We start from the raw sequence: 24,671 nt of genomic DNA on the forward strand, positions 1-24,671 counted from the left end.
CTCGGGGAGCCCGCGAGCTAATCAAGAGCATGGCGAAGAGGAGGGAAGTGCAGGTGGCTGGAATACCATGACCTGGTGTGAAGGGGCCTGGTCCTGGCTCCCACTGGGTCACTCACGGGGCGCGGCGAATGGATCCGTTACAAGCTGGACGACAGCCAGCCAACCACGGCTTCCGCAGCACTGTAGTTTGTTCATAGGTCTTCGGTGAAAACGCATGGTGTGTTCAAATCCCGTTCGGGACAGGCGGGGGGAAAGCTGAGTGAGACGTCGCTCAGTCCCTTACAGCGTCTCAGGGCTGGGAAATCCTAGCACGCACCGTCAAAAAACCTGACAGGGGGAGGGTGTGATGACACGACAGGGAGAATAGCCCCGAGAGAGGGCATGGTACGTGCAAAGGCCCAGGGGCAGGAATGGGTCTGGTGTGTTTGAGGGGCATGGGGAAGCCTGTGGAGCCGGAGCAAAAGGAGTCAGGGAGAGCAGGTAGGAGGTGAGGCCAGGGACGGAAGGGGGACCCTCAGTTTCTTCATGTATAAACTGGAGATATAACAGCTACCCCACTGGAGATCTGCGAGCATTCAGTGAGATGCTCTAAGTGAAGCCTGAGCCCAATGCCTAGAAAATAGTAGCTGCCCGGTAATTGTTGGCTATTAATTCTACCATTACATAGTGCTCACTGCGACTCTACCAAATACGACGCTGTACTCTCCCCCGTGTCAGGTGGAGAAGCCCGAATGCAGTCTACAACGAAACCGTAGGCTACAGGGCCCAAGGAGCTTTGTCAGGGCTGGGCTGAGCCCACCCCCTCCTCCTTTGGAGTTGACTTTCTGTCTTCTCTTCTGGCAGCTGAGGCTCCTGGCCAGAAGCTGAGGGGTCCGGCTCCGAGGGGCCACACGGCCAACCCCGCAGGGCAGGAAGCGCTGAGAACCAGGAAGCTGAATTTCTGAGCGCTGTCATCTTGACAGTGTCTGGATTCCAGTGAGGCAGGTGTTAATACGGTGCAATAACCTCTGGCACATGCAGAAGCCCCCGGTCTTGCGGGGACAGAGAGGAGTAATCCGAAAACGACAACGTCGCGCGTTAAGTCTTGAGATTAAAGAGAGGAAGTGGTACAGACCACAGAGGAGAGACGGGTTTGTCCCCTCCAGTGGCTCTAACCCTCCTGTTGACCGAAGACCCCCAACTCTCTATGCACAGTCCACCCATGCCTCTTATGAGCTCCAGACCCACATCCCCCGCCGGCCATCTGGTCACCTCCATCCACATGTTCTAGAGGCACCTCACACCCAGCAGGTGGAAAACAAAAAATATTTCTCCCACCGCCACCTACTTTGGGGCACGGTGGGTAGGGGTTGCCAGACAAAATATAGGATGCTCACTTACATCTGAATTTCAGAGAAATAAGAAACACTTCTTAATAGAGGTATAACTATGTTTTGTTTCTAAATTTGGAAACCCTAGCGGTTGTTAAAGAAAGCTTCTTGGGGGGCAGTGGCTTTGGAGCCGAGCCCTGAAGGGGGGGGGTTACCCGATGGCGGGGGACATGGAGGGGAGATGGGGAGTAAAGGGGTGAGCGACCTCTGTAGAGACCCACAGGCAAGAGGGGTCACACAGTTCAGGAAAGGGGTGTTGTTTCATGTGACTAGCCTAGGGGGCTCTTGGATGGAGGAAGGGTGGCGAGGGTGACAACAGATGTGGTTGAAGATGTCAGCTGAGAGCAGGTCACTGAAGGGGTCCAACCCAAAGACGTGGAGCATGACCCTAAGTGCCCCAGTTGGGTTGGCGTGACTTACAGGTTTTCAGCAGTGGAATTACAAGGTCAAATTTGACTGATAGCATGGTTACCCCAACCGCAGGGTGGAAAATGGATTAAGGGAGGCAAACTGCAGACGGGAAAGCCAGTTAAGAAGCAACTGTAATACTTTTGGTAAGAGATAATGTAGCCTGAATGAAGCCAGTGGCAGTGGAGAGGGACAATGGGACAGACTGGAGAACGATTAGGGAGCAAACATCCACAGGTCACGGTTCCGGTTTATAAGTGTGGTGTGGGAGGGAAAGGAGACAGGTGATCGGCCCAGCTAGTGGTTTGACCTGGTTTGGGCAGGTGCATTCGGACTTAGAGGGAAGGAAATGGAAGAGAGGATTTGGAGGGGGGAGAAACAGTGGGAAGAAATTCTTCTTGCTTGGACCATGCTGAACTTAGGACACTTCTTGGACATTTGGGTGGAGGTGACCAGGCAATCGGTGGGGGGTATGGGTCTGGAGCTCATGAGAGGTTGGCGCTGGGCATAGAGGAGTTGAGGGTCCAGAGTGCAGGAGGGGTAGGGGCCACTGGAGGGCCAAGCTTGCCCAAAGAAGATGACTGAAGGAGAACTCTATGAAATACCGTCATTGAACGGGGCTCTTCGTGAGAGGGAGATATGCAAAAATGGCGGAGGTAGGGGAAACAGGAAAGGCATGCTGAGCCCACGAGAGGAAAGTGCCAGGGAGGAGAGTCCACAAAACAGAGTTAAATGTAGCCAAGCTGGGTGGACGCAGAACGACAGGGCTCCCGGCTTAACAAGGAGGTTTGTTCTTTGAGGGTGGATGGGAGACAGCTTGCAAAACCATTTGAGATGCGCCCTGGGCCCAGAAGCAGGGCTCGTGTTTGGTAGCATGGAAGGCAGCCTGGGACAGCTGCGTGGGCAGGGCTGGCTTCAAGGAGGTTGCAACCCAGCTGTCATCAGGGCCCCAAATGTAGCTTAATGCTCTGCGGTCGCCACCTTGAAAAGTGAGTTTTGAGCAAGGGCCCCAACATATTCATTCACTGTGAAATGCACAAATTACGTAGCGGGTCTGTGTGGGGGCACCCCTACCTGAAACTTTGGTTGCGATGGGGCTATAGCCTGAGAGGGAACTAGAATGTTCAGGAGAAGGTATCGGAAGACGGGCTGCAGGTACGGGAGAGACAGGAGTTAAGGGGTAGCATTCTCGGAGAGGTAGGGGAGAGTGGGACAAGAGACAAGCTGCAAAGGGTCCGAATAACCCCTAGAGAATGTCTTCCCTTTAAAGAAAAGATAATTGGCCAGAATCAAGACAGTGTCCGGGGTCCATTCCTGGGCCAGCTTCCCGATCTTGCCGCTGGCAAAATGGCGCATCTACTCCCTGGCTACTTGGTTGTTCCCGAAGGGGATGAGGAAGACCTCCGTGTGGGACAGATTCTGGGCGATGTCGACAAACCTGTGTGACAGGTACTGCCTCTGGTCCACAGACAGCATGCTGCCCGTGTGTGGCTGGCACGCCTCCAGGGACCGCAGCGGGGCAAGGAGTTGCCGACTGAAGTGCTCGTGACCATGCTGTCTGGGACCTGGACGAGGGGCAGGCCCAGACCCTCCGGGACCTGGGTGTGTGCTGCTGGCCTGGCCTGGAGAGCCAGCAAGGCGAGGGGGGGTGGAGAAGCTCAGCGGGGAGAAGATGATGTTCTTGCCTGGGTTTTCGGCCACCCTCCACCTGTACGGGCTGAAGACCGAGTGGGAGTTGTTCGGGAAGGTTGAGGGGGCCGACGGGGTCACTGGGGTTGGATGATTTCCTCAGTCTGGAGCCCCTTGGCCACAGGCATGGGGACCCAGCCTGGCCACCAGTAGCCTGAAGAACAGAGTCGGGGGCACCATCCTGGACAGAGACACAGAGCACCGTCACCCAGTCCAGTAGGGCTTGAGACCCCAGAATGCTTCCCGTTGCTCTCTCCTCCATGGAGCGCCCTGGGGTCAGCTTTAACAGGAAGTTCAAGGGGAACAGTGAGCACTTGGGTGAGACACAGGCTTTGGGATCGGGTAGACCTGGGTTTGAATCCTGACTTTGGAACTGTGGTTAGCTCGATGCGAGAACGTGGCGGGTGAAACACAGTAGGTGTTCGGTAAAACCATAGGCGTTCGACAAAAAGTCCTAGCTGTACCCTGCAGGCTTCTTTAGATTTTAGTTATAATAATAAATTCTATTTAAAATGTAATAGTCACACTATCGAGATTCAGCTCCTGCCTGCTCACTCAATCCTGCCCCCCAAAGGTAATCAGTTTTAAGAATTTGTCGTACGTTGGCCTCGAATTTTTTGTTTGTTTGCTTAGGTCTGTGTGTGAATTGAATATGTGATATTGACACACAGAACGTAGCTATATGTATGAATAATCGTATGGGCACACTTCAAAATGAAGTGGAATTACATCTTGCATAGTGTTCCATCACTTGCTTTTTAATTTGATATACGCTGGATGTGTTTTGCTAATCTGTCAGTAGGTGCTCATCATTCCATTATTTTGATGGTTCTATATATTGCATAGAAAGGATACACTTGCTATGTTATTAAATCATCTTTACTGATGGGTGTTGGTTTTTTTCAAGCTTTTAAAAATTTACTTCCTTTGAAAGAGAGAAAGAGTGAGTGAGCTGGGGAGGGGCAGAGAGAGAGAGAGAGAGAGAGAGAGAATCCCAAGCAGGCTCCATACTGCCAGGGCAGAGCCCGAGGAAGGGCTCAAACTCAGGAACCCTGAGATCATGACCTGAGCTGAAATCTAGAGCCGGATGCTTAGCTGACTTAGCCACCCAGGTGCCCCTGTTGATTTTTTTTCCTGCTGTTTCAAAAATGCTGTGTGAACAATGTGAACGATTTTGTAGCGTTCACGTATGACTTTGGCATGCATTTAAATTTCCTAGGTAATACCAATTTGCCATCCACAAAGTCTGAACCAGTTCTGTTCTTACAAACTCTAGGTGAAGCTGTCTACTATGCCATGTTCTTTCTGATTGGATATTGGCATCATTTTATTGTTGACTATGTAATAGATGGAAATAGCCTTTTGTTGTACCTTTTTATTATGGTTCAGTTGTCTTTTTCCCCCCTGACTGGGTTGCAGAAAATTCTTAAGTACATAACAAATACTGAGCCTTTGCTGGTCATAGATGCTGCGAGTGTTTTCTTTGGCTAGTCTGTCTTTGCCTTTCATCGTAAAGAAGTTTTAGTGTTTTGCGCACTCTGATCTGCCAACAGTCATGCTAATGAAAGACTCTCCTGTCCCAAGATTATAAGAAACCACACACACCCATTCCTTCTTCAAGTACTTTTTTTGTGTGTGTGTGTATTTTGTAATTCTGTGCTTGTCTCTTTAATCTATTTGGAATTAAATTTGCATTTGGTGTGATGTGAGGCTCCAAGTATCCCATTCCTCAAATGGGCAATGGATTGAACTGATAGCATTTATGGACTAAACCACAGTTTCCTCGTGGATTTGAAAAGCCATCATTGCTCTGTAGAAAAGTCCACTTACCACAGATTTTTCTGGACATTTTATATTGTTCCTTGTACCCACTTGCCTATTTTTTCTGCTGGTACCATCCTGTTTTGATTATTGTAATTTTTAAAATACATCAGATATTTTGCAAGGCAAATCACTTTTGTCTTCTTTTTCAAAAATTATCAGTTATGTGGGTTCATTCCACCGGATGAACTTCAGAAACGATCTGCAAATTGGAAAAATTCCAGATGGGATTTCCATAAGAACTATTTACTTGAGAGAAAACATCTCTCTTTCTAAAAGTGAGTCTTTTAAACCAGGATGCAATATAGCTCTTTAACAATTTAGGCCTTTAAAAGTAGTTTTTTTTTCCTATACACGTTGTTCCCCTTTCCTGTCTGTTACACTTATATTTCCATATCGTAGTATATTTATGCCCACTTTTTGTTACCATTACAGATTAGCTCCTAGGCATCAGCTTCCCACCTCCCGCCGTGCTGATCGATCTGGAGTTGGGGACCTGATCCAGGACTGCCAGACTCTTCCTTCAGAATTTGTACTTGGGACTGAGCCGGTCTGCCCCTGTCCTGTGGCTGACTTTCCTGTCCTGTGAGCATGGGAACGGTGGTGTTTGTCATTGTGGAATGGGAGAAGCTGATGGCCTGGTCTAGAGAGAAAGGGATGGCAGGGGGAGGGTTAGGTAGGCTCCCTGAGAGAGGGAGACAGAGAACTCCTGGGTTCCCCACGCATTCCAGGCCCTACACCAGGAATCAGGGTGCTCTGCCACTCTGTCCGACTGGGCAGGGGTGAACACCAGCCCATCCCCCCATCGCCCTCTGCCGTGGTCGCATCTCCCCATCTTTGGAGCCCCCCCCCCCCCACTCCACGCACAATGCTTTATGATTTGGTAAAATACGCACCCTCGTTCTAGAGAGTTGCTGAGGAAAACTTGGGGTTGGGGGTTGGGGTGAGGGGGTCGCTGATTCCCCCCATATCCCTTAAAAATGTCCAGAATCTGAATTCTAGATCAGTGGGAAACTCCATTAAACCAACATGGAGTATTCTACTGTAGGGAGTGATTGTATGCTCAGGGCTAAACTCTTTGTTGAGCCGAAGTTACATGAAATAGTGTGTGTGCTCATGGCACACAGTAAGTGCTCGGCCAAAGTTGGCTGTTCCTCTTTCTGTTAGTGGCTATCTTTTTTTGCACGTTATTCTTTGATCTACAGTCTGTCCTTTTCTGTCGCGTCCCGGGAGGCTGACCCCTCTGCCCTGTACTGCCAGGCGCTCCTGTCCACTGACTTGTTCTTGGGTGTCAGAGTGGGTGGGTGTGGGTGGGTGTGCTGGGCAGGAGGAGAGAGGGGCTGGAGGATTGGTCCCCATTCCTCCCTACTTCAGCTCCAAGCCTCTGGAGCAGCTGTATCCTTCTATCATCTTGGATGCTTCCAGACAGTGCCTCCTTCTTGGCCCCTGCTCTCACCATTTCTTCCCTTTACAGTGTCAGCTCTGGGCAGGCAAGAGCCCCCTCGCTTTGCTAACTTCTGGGGTCCTCACCAGAGACCCTCCTGTTTTCCCCTCCAACTTTTCCATGCAGTCTCTTCATAAAAGTCTCATCCTTTGAACCAATACTCTGAGCAATACTCTACTTAATTCTCACAACCAACCCTTGCAACATTTGGCGTCCAGGGGAGGTGAAGTGGCTTATTCAATAAGTGGCTTATTCAGCCAGTGATTGAACCAGCATTCGAATTCAGGTCTGCTGCCCCCAAAGGCTTGATTTTTATCCTTCACTGCCTCCCTATTTCTGAACGAGGTGACCCTACAATAAGACCCACCTGCAGGTAAGCCCCAGATCCTATGGTTGCTGCTGTGTTCTCTTCCCATACCCTACTCCATATCCCAGCCCATAGCCATGCAGAGAGGACTATTCCTCAAGTACTAACTGGGAGCCCTGGGGGCCAGGAATGAGGCTCAGGGAAGGTAAGTTTTACTTACAGGCCAGGTACTAGGAGTCTGATGCATCCACAGCACCTTCAAGGCTGGCCTCTGTGGGCAGCTGTCCTTGGTTGAGGAGAAGAGAGGGTAATCAACATTAGTAGCCAATTCTGGTGGTCAGGGAGGCAGAAACGCACAGGAAGGTCAGGGTGTACCCTCGTTAGGCAAATGTTCCAGCCCTTAGCCCGTGGCACCTACATCTTTGGGGTACGTAATGTGCAGTGCTCACTAGAGGGACAGGAGATGCTGAACTGACTTGCCCATGGAAGGTGGCTTTGTTACATTGTCAGAGAGGCTAAGGAGGAAGGACAGATGCCACATTCTGCTGGCAAAGCGTTTTTCCATCTTCCCATCCATTTACATTCATTTATGCACGCACCCATCCAGGCACCCATCCATCTGCTTCTGAAGCACTATGCTTAACCCTGGGTGGGCATTGAGGGGGGATTCAGAGTGATCTTATTTCCGCCGTCAAGAGGATGGTCTCACTTGAGACCATGGATATCTGTTGTCTCCATATCAGATACCTCAGGGATGGGTATTGGGCTGTATGCAACTCTGGGCTGGGGAAACCCTGAAGTGACTGACAGAACACTGGGTTGACAAAAGTCACGTTAAACTGACGGACTGTAACTAGAGTTGACTAAGATGAAGCTTCCTCCACCAGACAGAGTCTTGAGTACTCAGTGGACGCTCCTGGAAGAAGGTATGCCTGAGCTGGACCCTGAAGGATGGACAGAATGTGGGCAACCACACCGGAGGAAGAAGAGACGCGGACTAAGCAAACTGTGAGTTGTGCCCCAGATGGGCTCAGGTTCCAGCGTCGTCACATGTATTCCTCCAATTTGTTCATGTGCCTTTTCTCCCCTTTGCACTTCTCCTGAGTGTGAGGAGTACTTTGTTTCCCAAGCAGAAGCCCAAGGACCAGCAGATCAATATAGGTATAGTACTAATAATGATAGCAACACACGCAGGGATGGCTGCCAATCTTATTTATCTGTGTAACGTGTTCCAGCTGGTAGACTAGGTGCTAACATGACCCTATGAGGAGGTGTTAGTCTTTTTTTCTTTGCAGGTGAACCCTGGAAAGGTTGAGTAACCTCTTCAAAATCAGCTGCTTGTTGAGACTGAGGTAGGCTTGGCATGCAAAAGTATGTGACACCCTGATCTGCCTCCTACTGTAATAGATGGCTTCCTGAGCACGGGCACATTCTGAGGTGGCTGCCGTGGTAAGAAGAGAATTGGAAAGGTGGTTTGAAGGCTTAATCAGAGATGGAAAAGAGAGCTATTCATATGGTATTGGTTCGGAGCTGGTATCTGGTACCCATCAACACACACGCACACACACAGAGCTAATCCTGGTTTAATAATTTCTTCTGAAGTATCTTCTAGAGTATCTAGAGTATCTTTGGACGTATTTTCTTGCAATGAAGTGGCCAATAGTTTTTACCTGACACGTCAATGTGAAGCCATTGGTAAGGGCTGCCAAAAAGACTGAGTTGAGAAGGCATTAGAGGCTTCATCTTTCTGATGAGAGTGCCTTCATCCATTCACCAGGTCTGTCTTGGGCATGGGCAGAGGAGGTCAGTTACTTAAAATGATGGAGTTACCACAATCTAGGACCCTGGCTCTTGGGTCCCCCAAATCTAGGGGAGCGTTGGACATTTGGTCCGGGAGAAGGGGAGCTGAAGGAGAAGGGCGACTCAAAAGGTAAGAGCCCAGACAGTGAAGTGTCCCAAATAATTTCCACATGGAAGTCTTGAAAGATGCAAAACAAAGTCATCTCTCGCTTAGAAGGGAATCAAGCTCAGAAAACAGAGGAACCGGAGAAGGCATTTTGGAGATCATCTGGGACAGGAAAATAAATGGTGTTCATCCATGCTGCCATCTTGGATCTCTTATAGTGATTCCCAGAATCTTATCTTGAGAAGGATTCTGGAGGCTCTGTCTGAACGAAGATGAAAATAGGGCCGCGGTTGATTGGTGAAGCCTGTGTGGATGTGAGGGCTGAAGAAGTTGCCCATGACTACGTGTTTGTCATTTTTAGTCTAGGCCATTTTATAGACAAGGAAGTAGAGGTTGGGGGAGGTAACGGCAACTTACCAGGGGTTACATAGTCGGGAGCCAAGTGAGAATTAGAATCCCTTCTCTTGCCTCATGAGCAAGCATTCTTTCTATGCCAGTGGACATTCTGTCAGGACTGACAATAAACCATAGTCAGTTCTCACAGTGTCTAATATGGAAAAACAGCTGGTATCAGCAGAGTATTGATTTTGACATCCACAGTCTTGCCGACCTTCACCTGCACCCATTTGTTTATTGTACAAACAAGCCTTTGAGCCTGTTTGTTAGCCCTCATGGGGCTTATCTCAATCTTATCTCTGAAGTTTTGCCCCCATTTCTTAAGCACTTACTGTGTGCTTAAAGCTTTCCATGTAATCCCTTATTTAATCTTAGCTGCAACCTGTGTCTTTGTGAATGAGAAAATTGAATTTGAATGGCTTATCCAAGATGATGTAAGTTTGTGAGTGGTTAGTGCCAGGAACAGAACCAGGCTCCAACAACTCTTTTGGCTGGTTGCCACGGCTGGTTGCTTGGGTTCCTGTGGTTTGTTTGTTTGGTTGGTTTTTAAACAGCCCTGTCTTGCGTCTTTATTTGTGGAATAGTGTTGGATGTCAAAAGTCAATAGTGGCAAAACTCTTTGCTCATAGCCCCATTATTAGGCATTACTGTTCTTTAGATGCCAGTGGGCAGTGACTTCCCTTCATCATCACCTCCTTTGAAGGCAAACATTAGCTCATGGTCAGTTCCCAGCAACCCAAACCCCACATTTGTTTTTTTTTTTTTATTTAAAATTTTTTTTTCAACGTTTATTTATTTTTGGGACAGAGAGAGACAGAGCATGAACGGGGGAGGGGCAGAGAGAGAGGGAGACACAGAATCGGAAACAGGCTCCAGGCTCTGAGCCATCAGCCCAGAGCCCGACGCGGGGCTCGAACTCACGGACCGTGAGATCGTGACCTGGCTGAAGTCGGACGCTTTAACCGACTGCGCCACCCAGGCGCCCCCCAAACCCCACATTTGTATCTACTCGAGGAGTTCAAGATGGAGATCAGTCTCTGCTAGCCTTCAGGTTGCCTCCCTCAATGCAGACTAGAAAAGGCACCTGCATTAGTCAGCCATGGCTGTCAAAACTAAGTACCACAGATTGGCTTCCTTAAGTGGCTGAAATGTATTGTCTTACATTTCTGGAGGCCAGAGGTCTGAAGTCAAGCTGTTGGCAATGTTGGTTCCTTCTGAGGGCTATGAGGGAAGGATCTGTTCCAGGCTATTCTCCTTGGCTTGTAGACTGACCATCTTCTCGCTCACTTCTTGCTGTAGCTTCGTATTGTTTCCCCCTATGCTCATGTCTCCGGGACCAAATTTCCCTTTTTTATAAAGATACCCGTCATATTGGATTAGGGTCCACTCTAATGCCCTCCATTTAAGTTGATGACCTCTATGAAGACTCTATCTCCAAATGAAGTCACATTCTGGGGGTACTGAGAGTTAGACCTTCAACACAGGAATTTTTGACAGGGGACACAATTCAACCCATAACAGCGTCTCTCTGGCCCCTGCATAACGTGACAAGGAATGACATTCCACTTTTCCCCGCTTTTCAACATGTTATTCGGTCAGTTTCAAAATGTAGAGTCAAGTAGAAAGACTTTCCCAGTGGACACGTTAAATCTACCACCGAGATTCAATCATTAACATTTTACTACACTCATTTTATCACGTACCCGCTGAAGTAATAACATCTTTATGTAAATTAAAAAGAACACCTGCTATACCAGATGGAAGCCACCTCATGCCAGGGCGCACCACTTGGCAAGTGTAGCGTGGCCTGGATTTCACGCCCCACGCTCCCTCTGTCAGGCATCCGTGGGCAGTGCACAACCCGTCCCCCTGTCCTTTTTGACCCCGAAGACAATCCTCCAAAGAAGCAGCAGTGCGATAGAACGTCTACAGAGCCCTTGCTTCTTTTTCAAGGAAGTTTGTAATGAAGTTATTCACTGAATTTACACAGAACTTACACACAGCACAATGTATAGTCCTGGGCTGGCGTGTGGTTGGCATTTAGCACAGACAGTTGGACCAATGAATGATTTACTTAGTGTAAGACGGTTGAGCGAGAGAATGATTCGTTGACTGAGTCTTCTTCTGTATGAATTCAGTTTATAGGAACAATAACTAGGAGTTGAAAAAGTGTCCAGACACCAAAGCCAGGGGGTGCCCACCAGGAAGAAATGTGTTCCTAGAAGTGGCTTTTGTGGCACAATTAGTGAAATGCCTCAGGATGACAATTATCCTGAAGCCCTTTGGTTGACCACGCGCATTGCTTCTACTGGGTTTCTGCTCACATTTAGTCCTTTACCAGGTACCACTTGGTCCCGTGGGGGGAATGTTCGCCAACACGCAACTGTAGGGGATTAGAGCTGCATGTTTATGGGGGACTCAGCAGGATCACAATCTAAGGCCAAGAGAGAATCATTGAAGGTCTAGCCAACAAGAAGAACAAAACAATATTTGTCAGGGCAGTGACTTTGGAGATAGCTGGCATCCCCCCAGGCTGGAGACTGAGTTAATATTAACAGGCCCAAGGTGATGTGGGCTTGTGCAATCCTGAGCCTGGCCACCTCCTCCCCAGCTGACAATCCTGTTTGTCCACTCTGCCTCTTGCCCCTCAGCTGCCCTTCGGTTAATGCCCAGAGAGGAGGTTGTAGGCTGGGTCTCTGGGCAGCAGCTGATGATGCTGTCACTCTGAACCAAGAATGTCCAGTGCGACTCTGCCCCATCAGTATGCCTTCAGTGGGGGCCACGGAGTGTCCGGGGGCAGGAGCACTGGTATTCACATCACTGTCTTTCAGCAGAAGGGCGTGTTAGCCCAGAAGGGGCAGCAGGTGTCTGTGACAGGGGAGTACGCTCTCAGACCTCCTTACACCTCATCTTGCCTCGCCAACCAATCCTCCTCGCTTAACAGCCTCCTCACCCACGGCAACATTCAGCAAAGTGCATTCCACGGAAGCCTAGAGATGATTTGTAAAAAGAAAAACAGGGGCTTCAGGGTCAAATAAACTTGAGAAACGCCACATCTTCTCTTTCCCACGTGGATGGTAATACTTGGGAGAGGCTAAGGAATCACACTCGGTCTAGAGTTTTCCAAAGCCATTTCACCAAGGACCCTTTTCCCCCCATAACACAAACTAACATGGGAAATGTCTTGGCATCTCTGGCCTCTTCTGCTTCTCTATCTTTCATACTCTCCCCTTCTCTAGGCACCCTGCCTTCTTGCTTCCCTTGACCATGCCAGACACTCCTGCCCCAGGGCCTTTGCATCACCACATTCCCTATGCCTTGGCTACTCTTCTTCCAGATAGCTTACTTTCTCATCTGCCTTGGGTTTCTCAGTGAGGCCTTACCTCACCACTCTGCCTGAGCATGTCTCTCATACCCCAACACTTCCCATCTCCTGTCCCTGCATTATTTTTTGCTGTAAGACTCATCACTTACCCCTATTCTATGCATGGTATTGACTTACCAGAACTGTTGCTTATCCCCCATGGAGCTCCTGTGTGCAGGGATTTTGTCTGTTTTGTTCACAGCTGTGCATAGTAGATGCTTACTAAATAAGTGAATGCGTGTGTCCACACGAGAAATCACACTTTGTACACTGTTCTTTTGCTTTTTACCATATTTTGTTTAGAGATCTTGCCCTATCGGCTTATATAGAGTTAGCCTATGTATGACACTCAAAAGCCTGCATGACATTCTATTAGAGAGATGTCCCTAATTTTATGTAATCGATTCCCTGTCGAAGGACATTTAGGGTTTTTGTTTTTTTTTTTTTTTTGCTCTTCAATGCTGCAATTAGAAAGAACTTTTTTCCTTATGTTTGTTGCTTGTAAATATTTCCATGGGGTAAATTCCTCGTGGTGAAATTCCTGAATCGAAAACTAGGGTGTTTTTTTTCTACTTTTAACTTTAACAGATGTCACGAAACTATCTTTCCGCAAGATTGCACCCACTTCCATCCTCCCCCCGCCTCTATTATTGAGGAGATCTGTTTCTTCACGTGTAAACAGCAGTGAGTATCGTCAACCTGGCACATTTATGCCAATCTGGCAGGTGGCATATGGGACTCTGGTTTGTGTTTTTAAAATTAGGAATGGGGTTGAGAAATCTCTTACATTCCCATTGGACGTTTGTATTTATTTACTTAATTTTTTAAAATCTATTTTGAGACAGAGAGCGAGCAGGGAAGGGGCAGAGGGAGGGAGAGAGAGAATCCCGAGCAGGATCCGCACCCTCGGCACAGACCCCGACACGGGGCTCGAACTCATGAACCGGGAGATCACGACCTGAGCTGAAACCAAGAGTCGGGCGCTTACCCAGCGCCCCTGTATTTATTTTTCTGTACTCTGCCTGTTTAAGTCCTTTGCCCATTACTCTCCTGGGTTACTTACTGTCTCCTTATAGACTTGAGAGAGTTCTTTAAAATTAAAATGAGTCTCTGTCATATCAGCTACAAGATTTCCCAGCTTGTCCTTAGGCTTTGTTTATGACATTTATGGCATGGCGTTTGCATACGTATTTTTTTTTTAAACAACTTGATGTAAAATTATCATGAAAGCCATAGGATTAGGAGTAATAGCTTAAAATGTCAGGAATTTCACTGGCTTCTTTGGAGGCCATTGGTCATACAGTTATCGTTACTAGTACATTTAAAGCTGATTTGTATTATGTTGTCTTTCATTGTGGTAAAACATACAACATTCACCATCTTACCACGTGTAAGTATACATCTGGGTGGGACCAAGACATTCCCACTGTTGGGCAACCATTACCACCTGCCAGCCCAGAGCCTTTCCATCTTGCAAAACTGAAACCCTGTTCCTGCCAAACACTGCCTTCTCGTCTCCTCTGCCCCTCACCCCCGGCACCCTGCTTTCTGTCTCTGTGACTTCCATACTCTAAGTACCTCGCAGAATTGCAGTCTCACGGTATTTGCTCTTGTGCAACTGGCTAATTTCACTGCCTCAACTTCGTGAAGTAGAAGAGGCCAAAGCAGGCGTCCTGGGCTTGTTCCTGATCTTGGAAGAAAACTTTCAGTCTCTCCCCATTGAGGATGATGTTAGCTGTGGGCTTTCCATATGTGGTCTTGATGCTGTTGAGGGAGCTTCTTCCTATTCCTCTTTTCTTGGAGTGTTTTTATCATGAAAGGGTGTGAAGAATGTTGTCAAATGTTTCCCCTGCATCTACAGAGACAGTCACGTGTTTTGCTTTTTTCTCTTCATTCCGTGGATGCGATGTATTGTATTGATTGATTTCCATATGTGACCCATGTTTGCATTCCAGGACTAACTCCCGCTTGGTCGGGGCATATGATCCTCCTACTGTACTGCTGAATTCCCCTTGCTAGTGTTCGGGTTGGGTGTCTCATCCATATTCATCAGAGATGTTGGTCTGTGCTTTTCTTTTCTTGTAGCGTCTTTGTTCTGGCTTTGGTATTGGAGTAATGCTGGCCTCGTAAAACAAGTTAGGAAGTGGTCCCTCCTCTTCAATTTTTTTGGAAGAGTTTGAGGAAGGCATCTGTGAATTCTTTTTTTTTTTTTTTTCTAATACGGTGATAATTCTATCCATTCTTTAGCAGGATGTTCTTTAACCTCCATGCATTTGGAGGCTTCCCAAATTTTTCCTTGCGGTTGATTTCAAGTTTCATAGCGCTGTGATCTGAAAATATGCATGGTATGATCTCAATCCTTTTATATTTATTGAGGGTTGTTTTGTGACCAGTATGTGATCTATTTTGGATAATGTTCTGTGTGCACTTAAGAAGAGTGTGTATTCTGCTGCTTTTGGATGAAAAGTTCTGAGTGTATCTGTCAAGTCCATCTGGCCCATAGTATCATTCAGAGCCATTGTTTCTTTATCGATTTTCTGCCTAGATGATCTGTCCCTTGACAATTCTATCCATTACTCAATGTTCATCATGGTAAATGTAGTCACCATGTGTCATTATACAACATTATTGATGAAGTCTTTGTGGTGATGGGGCATTCGTGGGGTCTGGAGCTGATGGCCAAGAAATAATTCTTTCTTTTGTTTTAAATTTAATTTATTTACATCCAAGTTAGTTAGCATCTAGTGCAACAATGATTTCAGGAGTAGATTCCTTAGTGCCTCTTCCCCATTTAGCCCATCCCCCCCCCCCCACAACTCCTCCAGCAACCCTCAGTTTGTTCTCCATATTTATGAGTCTCTTTTGTTTTGTCCCCCTCCTTGTTTCTTTATTATTGTTGCTTCCCTTCCCTTATGTTCATGTGTTTTGTATCTTAAAGTCTTCATATGAGTGAAGTCATATGATTTTTGTCTTTCTCTGACTAATTTCACTTAGCATAATACCCTCCAGTTCCATCCACGTAGTTGCAAATGGCAAGATTTCATTCTTTTTGATTGCTGAGTAATACTCCATTATATATATATATATATATATATATATATATATATATATACACACACCACATTTTCTTTATCCACTCATCCATCGAGGGACATTGGGCTCTTTCCATACTTTGGCTATTGTTGATAGTGCTGCTATAAACATGGGGGTGCATGTGTCCCTTTGAAACAGCACACCTGTATCCCTTGGATAAATGCCTAGTATGCAATTGCTGGGTCGTAGGGTAGTTCTATTTTTAATTTTTTGAAGAACCTCCATACTGTTTTCCAGAGTGGCTGCACCAGCTTGCATTCCCACCAACAATGCAAAAGAGATCCTCTCTCTACGCATCCTCACCAACATCTGTTGTTGCCTGAGTTGTTATCGTTAGACATTCTGACAGGCATAAGGTGGTATCTCATGGTGGTTTTGATATTTCCCTGATGATGAGTGATGTTGAACATTTCTTCATGTGTCGGTTGGCCATCTGGATGTCTTCCTTGGAGAAGTGTCTATTCATGTCTTTTGCCCATTTCTTCACTGAATTATTTGTTTTTTGGGTGTTGAGTTTGAGAAGTTCTTTGTAGATTTTGGATACTAACCCTTTATCTGATATGTCGTTTGCAAATTTCTTCTCCCATTCTGTCGGTTGCCTTTTAGTTTTGCTGATTATTTCCTTCGCTGTGCAGAAGCTTTTTATTTTGATGAGGTCCCAATAGTTCATTTTGGCTTTTGTTTCCCTTGCTTCCGGAGACGTGTTTGAGTAAGAAGTTGCTGCGGGCAAGATCAGAGAGGTTTTCGCCTGCTTTCTCCTTGAGGATTTTGATGGCTTCCTGTCTTACATTGAGGTCTTTCATCCATTTTGAGTTTATTTTTGTGTATGGGGTAAGAAAGTGGTCCAGGTTCATTCTTCTGCATGCCGCTGTCCAGTTTTCCCAGCATCATTTGCTGAAGAGACTGCCTTTTTCTATTGGATATTCCTTCCTGCTTTGTCAAAGATGAGTTGGCCATACGTTTGTGGGTCGAGAAAGAATTCCTGCAGACATCTTTGGTGCAAAAAGGTGATTTTATTAAAGCACAGAAACAGGACCTGTGGGCAGAAGAGCTGCCAGGGGACCCTGAGGAGAGGCTGGTCATATACTTGGGAGTTGGGGGAGGTAAGTTAAAGGGAAGTTTTCAAGGAGACTTTCAAATGCTAAAGAAGACTCACAAGATCCTGGAGGCCTCGCTATTGTCAAGCTAAGGTGGTTTTCCCCTGTAGCAAAGCATTAGCATTAAGACAGTAGGGGGTTCCTGGAGAAATGTTACACTCTGTATTTGCCTCAAGTATTTGTCAATGGGCTACGGGTTAGGAGGAAATTTAATCTTACTTGCCATTTCTTTCTTGCCTTTGTTCCCCACACCACTATGGAGGGGTGATGTTGGGGCTCCAGGAAGCTGAGTCTATAGGTTTCTGGAGATTAGGCTATCGATAAGACTGCCTTTTTCTTGTAATTTACTAAGATATTTGTAAACGGAAGGTGACTCAGGCCCAGCAGGACTTAGGATCTCTATCAGTTACTCATTTGTTTTTCCCCTTTTCTTTGTTCTTGGGCAGCCAGGAGTGCCCGAGGGGTGTTTCTGGCCTGTCTGCTTGCCTTATGCTCCCTCATCAATCATTACAATATTACTGACTATATTCCTCCCTATGTTGTACTTTTCATCTCCTTGACCTATTTTATAACCGGAACTTTGTGCCTTTAAATCTCCTTGATCTTTTTCATCATCCCCTTCTCCCCTTCCCCTCCGGCAACAACCAGTTTGTTTTCTGTGTTTAAGGCTCTGTTTGCTTTTGTTTGTTTGTTTTGTGTTTGGGTTCCACATATAAGTGAAATTGTATCTCTTAGTCTTTCTCTGGAAGACTTATTTCATTGAGCACAATACCCTCCAGGTTCGTCTATGTTGTTGCAGATGGTACAATCCCATTCTTTTTATGGCTGAGTAATATTCCATCATATATATATATATATATATATATATATACACACACACACACACACTCATATATACACACACACATTATACATATATACATTATATAACATAATATATATACATACATATATATTATATATACATACATATATATACACATATACATGTATATATATACATATACATAAACACCACATCTTCTTTATCTATTCAGCTATTGATGGACACATTTGGGTTGCTTCCATATTTTGGCGATTGTAAATAATGCTGCACTAAACGTAGGAGTGTATATATCTTCTCCAATCAGGGTTTTCATTTTCTTTGGGTAAATATCCAATAGTAGAATTACTGGATCATATGATATTTCTATTTTTAGTTTTCTGAGGAATCTCCATACTGTTTTGCCACAGTGGGCTGCACCAATTTACATTCTCACCAACGGTGCACGAGGGTTCCCTTTTCTCTGCATCCTCACCAACCTTTGTTATTACTTGTCTTTCTGACATTAGCCATTCTGACAGGTGTGAGGTGATATTTCATCATGGTTTTGATTTGCATTTTCCTGATGAGTGATGTTGAGCATGGTTTCATGTGTCTGTTGGCCATCTGGATGTCTTTTTTGGAAACATGTCTGCTCAGGTCCACTGCCCATTTTAAAATTTAATACATTGTTTTTTTTGTTTTCTTTTTTTTTTGGTGTTGAGTTGTGTAAGTTCTTTATACATTGTGGATATGAACCCCTTATTGGATACATCATTTGCAAATATCTTCTCCCACTAAGTAGGCTGCCTTTTTGTCTTGTCAATGGTTTCCTTTGCGGTGCAAAAGCTTTTTGTTTTGGTGTGGTCCCAATAGTTTATTTTTGCTTTTGTTTTTCTTGCCTGAGGGGAACTATGTTGCTAAAGATGATGTCATATATCCACATACTGCATATGTCATATGTCAACATACTGCGTATGTTTTCTTTTAGGAGTTTTACCGTTTCAGGTCTTGCATTAGGTCTTTAATCCATTTTATTTTTGTGTATGGTGTAAGAAAGTGGTCCACTTTGTGTGAATTCATCTTTAAATGTCTGATAGAATTCAACAGTGAAGCCATGCAGTCCTGGGGGCTTTTTTGTTGGGAGTTAACTATTGATTCAACCAGTTTACTAGTTATACATCAGATGTAACTAGTATCATGTCAATCTTCTATTTCTTCATGATTCATTCTTGGAAGGTTGTGTGTTTCTAGGAATTTTTCTACTGTATCTAGATTATCCAATTTGTGGGCATTCAAGTTTTTCATTGTATTTCCTTATTATGATCCTTTTTATTTGTGTAAAAGAATGTCCCCTCTTTCATTTCTGATTTTAATGATTTGATTCTTCTCTTTTTCTCTTAGCTAGTCTAGCTAAAGATTTGTCAATGTTGTTAATCTTTTCAAAGAACCAACTCTTGGTTTTGTTGATTTTCACTCTTGTTTTATTTTTTGAAATTCTCTATTTTGTTTATCTCTCCTCCGATCTTTATCATTTTATTCCTGTACTGGCTTTGGGTTAGTTTGTTCCTTTTTTTTTTTTTTTCTAGTTCCTTAAAATACGCAGTTGGTTGTTGATCTGAGATTTTTCTTCTTTGCAACGTAAATGCTTACAGCTACAAACTTCCCTCTTAGTACTGCTTTCTCTGCGTCTCTTAAGTCTTGGCCTGATGTGTTTTTATTTTCACTTGTGTTAAGATATTTTCTAATTTCTCTTGTGACATCTCCTTTAACCCATTGGTTGTGTAAGAATTGTTAATTTCCATACATTTTTGGATTTTCCAGTTTTTCTTCTGCTACTGATTTCTAGTTTTCTTCTGTTGTGGTTAGTAAAGGTACTTTGTAGGATTCCAGCCTTTAAAAATTTGTTACAGCTTGTTCTGTGGCCTAACACATGGTCTGTTCTGGAGAATGCTCCCTGTGCCCTGGAGAAAAAAATGTGTTCTGCTGCTGTTGGTGGGGTGTTCTGTGTATGTGTGTTAGCCCAGCTGGTCTATAGTGTGGTTCAAGTCCTTCTTTTCCTTATTGATCTTCTGTGTGGTTTCCTGTCAGTTATTCAAAGTGGAACATTGATTCTCCAGTTACTGTGTCGCTACCTCTCCCTTCAACTTGGTTCATGTTTGCTTCACGTATTTAGGGGCCCTGAGGTTGGCTGCATAAATATGAGATGCATTAACCAATGCTTTCTTCAAGGACATTGCTTCTTTTAAAACATTTTTTTAATGTTTATTTATTTTTGAGACAGAGAGAGAGAGACAGAGGGGTGGAGAGAGAGGGAGACACAGAATCCGAAGCAGGCTCCGGGCTCCGAGCTGTCAGCACAGAGCCTGATGTGGGGGTTCGAACCCACAAACTGTGAGACCGTGACCTGAGCTACAGCCGGACGTTTAACTGACTGAGCCACCCAGGCGCCCCCAGGACAATTGATGATTTTTATGTTTTATTGCGTGATCTAACCAGAAGTCCAAACACCAGTATTTAAGGTGGGTGTGAGCCTTTAACCCTCTGACTAATTTTGATCCCCCCATGAGCGCAGACCCCTTAGCTTCCTCCCTGTTGAGTGATCTGCCTGGCTTGGCCTTGCCTCTTTCTCTCTTTGTCACTCTTCTACTGAAACCTAGGCTATTGATTAGGTGTCCTGTCCCACTCCTAGAGAAGCCCATCTCCTGTCATTTTTGGCTTTCCATCTCTGTTATTAAATTGTGGGTTTCAAGGGCTCCTGGGGGGCTGAGTCAGTTAAGCATCCGACTCTTGATTTCGGCTCAGGTCATGATCCCACGATCATGAGATCGAGCCCCATGTTGGGCTCCATGCTGAGTCTGGAGTCTACTTCGGATTCTCTCCCTCTCTCTCTCTCTCTCTCTCCCCCTCTGCCCCTCTTCCCTGTTCATGCTGTCTCTCTCTCAAATAAAAATAAAATAAGACAAAATAATAAATTGTGGGTTTCAGCCAACATTTCATCTTGCCTAGCACAGGGCCTGGACAGTGTGCATGCCCAGTGCGTATGAATTAAGTGGATACGTGAACACTTGTAGTGACCTGGATTCTACACATGGAAAGGGAGACCCCGAGACAAGATTAGGAATGGGCTCATCACACTCACTCTTGGGCCAGGTCCACCATTCTTTAATGTCATCTAGGGAGGGGGCCCGGCCTGAAAGAGCGGGGTTGAACTCAGGCAGTTATTTTTGCATGGGATTCACCATCTTTCCCACAAAGAGGGGAATGTTGGCACTCTCATCCCTGGTGATGACTAAGAAGGACCTGTTGAACTTGACGGACAGATGCTTAGACCAGGTGCTCCCTTCTGAAGGCATGGCTCCAGAATAGTCTGTCACATTCTCATCGATGCTCAGCACAGCTTTAGGCCTTATGGCATGGAGGGGAGAGACACACGGGGCTGTTTGAGGCAGAGACGGGCTACACCTTCCCCCACCCAGAGCTGGGAACAGGGCCCTATGTGATGGGATGAGAGCTGTCTTGGGGGTTCCAGGAAGGGATGTTTCCGAAGGCCCATCAAGGACCTGGGTCTTTCTAGCATTTCCTTGAAATAAAAATGAAAACAATGGCAAATAGGCAGTATTGCTGGCTGGGTGTCTACCATTTGGGCATTTTTACTAAAGGACCACAGGACTCACAACTGATTTATCATGGTGTAGTGGAAGAGATACGAATTTCCGTCACAAGGATCTGGGTTCCATCCCATTTTCCCCACTAGCTAACTGTATCACCTCAGAGAGATGACTGGTATTCTTGAAACCTTGGTTTTCTAAATGGGAAAATCAGAGCTATCCAATATGATGTTCCGGGGCCACAAAGGTGCTTCACGCTGAGAGTTTCATTCAGTGTAGGTGCTCATTAGAAGTGTGTGCGTGTGTTTCCATGTGTGAATGGTGTGCATGTGTGGGTGTGGATGGAGACTAGTAAGTGAAAGTTCTTTATCTGGTAGTTATGGGCTCCATCAGCTGGTCATGTTACTTACCCAACCATCTTGAGAACACAACTCCTTAATCCTTTTCTCCCCAGGGGCTGGCCCCTTCTCTGTGCCTAATATACTCAGGCCTCAGCCTCTCCCATCACCTGGCCAGTCCATGACTGTCCATGACTGATGATTTGACTGTCCCGCCCATCATCCCCTGACCTTAGTTGATGGTGGAAAGTATGTCACCTGTTGTGTTTGGGAAATTGAATAACACATGCTTAGTTGCACCTGCCCTATCCCGTCCCTGACCGTCAAGGAAAGTTTACTAACTAAATGTTTAAGAACATTTTTGCATGTTTCCTTTTGAACCAGCTCAAGCTGGGAGTAAAACCTACCATGAAAGAAAATGTAACTCACCAGAACAAGAGCCGTGTCTTTGTCAAGATCTTTGATGAAATCCACAGTTTTCCCTCGGGTTTCCTTTTCTATATATTGGTTGATCCATTTCTTGGCCTCTTTGTTGTCTCTGAAGTGGACGGAGAAGGCTTCTGAGGGGTCCAGCTTCCTGACATCCTCCGAAAACATATGTACTTGCTTCCAATTCTTGTCGATGAATAGTATACTTCTGGCGGTCAGCTGGCATTGGCTGTCGAGACGCTGTAAGCCTTTGTAGATATTGGCCTCCTTGAAGTTAAAATCTAGGCCCTGCAGGATCTGGGTGCGAGTGTCACCGTTGGTCCCCAGGGAGAGCATCGAAAAGGCTATTGCGACGCTCATGGGGGAGCAGATGATGTTGTTGTTGGAGTGATGAGCCAGTTCATGGTGCGAGCCGAAGGCACACTTGGCCAGTTTGGGGGCTATGCTGGGGGCGGGTGCCTGCAGATGGGGCTTGGAAGTGTGTGCAGGGAGCCGGGAACCTGATAGCACAGACCTGCTGACAGGAGGAGGCCCCACGTGAAGGAGGATGGCATTGTCCTGTGAGACAGAGAAGGGGCACCACGCCCACGTCAGGCCACACGGTGAGTCCCTCGGCCACTGACTGACATCACGGGAAGCATCCAGAGCTTACCGAACCCCTACCGTGTGCCGGCCCAGTGCCGAGGACTTCCCTTCACCCTCATCATGGAGGACGGAACAGCAGCGAAGACTCTACGGGGCTCCCCACCTGCGAGGCCCCCTTGTAAGCCCCTTGCCGTCTCATCTCTTGGCCCCCTTGTAAGCCCCTTGCCGTCTCATCTCTTGGCCCTCTTGTAATGGCCTGTGACCCAGGGCATACGACAATCGTTCATTTACAGATGAGGAGACCAAAGGTCAGAGAGGTTTAAGTCACCTGCCCGAGGCCACAGGGCAGGGAAGTAGCAGGCCCGGAATCAAAGACCCGGCAGGCTGGGTCTTGGCAGTGGCACTAACACCCGCAATGGCCTGTGTGCACGTGCCACGGCCCCTATTTTACATCAGAGGAAACTGAGGCACAGGAAACACAATGTATGGGTGTGCAACCACCCAGGGAGCAGGTCAGATCAAGTGCAGGGATGCCTGGATCTGGAACAGTCCCCCACTGGTCCCCATTGACATGAGGCTGCTGCCCAGAGAGGGTAAGATCTTGCCCAATGACACACAGCCAGAACCACCCCCGCCTCCGACCGTGGTCCAGACTCTCCCTGACTCCATACTTCAACGTCCCTTTTCTCGTAGCTGCTACAGCCGTCATGGAACAGGACATCTGAGCCTGGAGTTGGTTATTAGCTGACCCTCCAACATTCCAGGCCTGGCGGATACGGCTCGCAAAAGCACTGAGGGCCCTCACCCCTCAAGGCACTCACAAACGTTGACTTATTTCAGCGGCTTGAGGCTGGGAGAGCAGTTCAGGAACATGTTCAAAGCCACACAGCTGGTCAGGCAGAGCTGGCACCAGACAGGTCTCCATGCCCCTGGGCTGGTGCTCCGCACACGGGGGTGCTCACCTGGTAACTTTCTCCCTGAAGCGGGAACTTGGCTGCATCTGAGGGCTGAGCCCACAGGGCGTCAGGGGTCTCAAGTTCGGTACCGTGGACCTTCTGGGGTGGAAAACTCTATGCTGTGGGGGGCTGTCCCGTGCATTGTAGGACGTTTAGACACATCCTAGACAAAACCTCCCAACTCCCAGGTGTGACGATCAAAAATTCTCCAGACGTTGCCCGGCGTCCCCTGGGGTCAAAGTGCCCTTGCAAGGGGGAGGAGGGCTTCAGAGCACGTGGCCCACTTGGGAGGCCTCCCTTTCCCTAGTTGGACAGACTTCTCATTTCAGAGCAGGTTTGGGTCAAGGGAGTCCCAACTTGCTCACTGGGGCCAAAGTACTCACTGGATCCAGTTGGTTTGGGGTGTTTGTGCTTCTTGGGTAGGGGCCCTGTCTGGGGGTCCCAGGGATTCTGCTCTGACATGTCATGTCGGGCCTTCAGGAGACCACAGCAAATCTCCTTACCTGTCACTTTGGGAACCCAGATGCTCCTGGGGTCCTTCTGCCATTGGGAGCTTAATGACAAGCTCCTCTGAGTGTGGGGGCTGTGCCCAACATAGAGTCACACACGGCGGCAGCCCCTAGAAGCTTTTCTCTCTCTCTTTCTTTCCTTCCTTCAGTCCTCCTTACTTCCCTCCCCCTTCCTCCTTTCTTTCTTTCTTTCTTTCTTTCTTTCAAGTTTATTTATATTGAGAGAGAGAACATAAACAGGTGAGGGACAGGGAGAGGGAGAGAGAGAGAGAGAGAGAGAGAGAGACTCTCAAGTAGGCTCTGCATTGTGAGTGCAGAGCCCTACATGGGGCTCCATCCCACAAACCGTGAGATCACGACTTAAACCGAAATCAAGAGTTGTGCACCTAACCAACAAAGTCACCCAGGCACCCCAAGAAGCCTTTCTTGAGCTGGGCCCATGGTGAGTCCCAGGTCCCAGCCCCCAAATTGTCTTTGGTCCCTGCAGTCAACTCCCCTGCCCACCCCCACCCCCCCCCCCCCCCCGCCCCCGCCCCCGGACACCGC

At 46.9% G+C, this 24,671-nt stretch overlaps 1 protein-coding gene across 1 annotated transcript; it reads right to left on the reverse strand.

Moving 5' to 3' along the window:
• Window positions 1-3,134: 3,134 nt before the first annotated feature.
• On the reverse strand, window positions 3,135-22,793 carry LOC113601517 (alpha-1-antiproteinase 2-like). Its single transcript, XM_053225109.1, is given in 3 exon segments — window positions 3,135-3,547; window positions 22,054-22,560; window positions 22,563-22,793. Coding segments are annotated over 3 exon segments (987 nt in total). The 5' UTR covers window positions 22,630-22,793.
• Window positions 22,794-24,671: the final 1,878 nt, after the last annotated feature.

Source organism: Acinonyx jubatus, chromosome B3, assembly GCF_027475565.1.
Source record: "Acinonyx jubatus isolate Ajub_Pintada_27869175 chromosome B3, VMU_Ajub_asm_v1.0, whole genome shotgun sequence".
NCBI lineage: Eukaryota > Metazoa > Chordata > Mammalia > Carnivora > Felidae > Acinonyx > Acinonyx jubatus.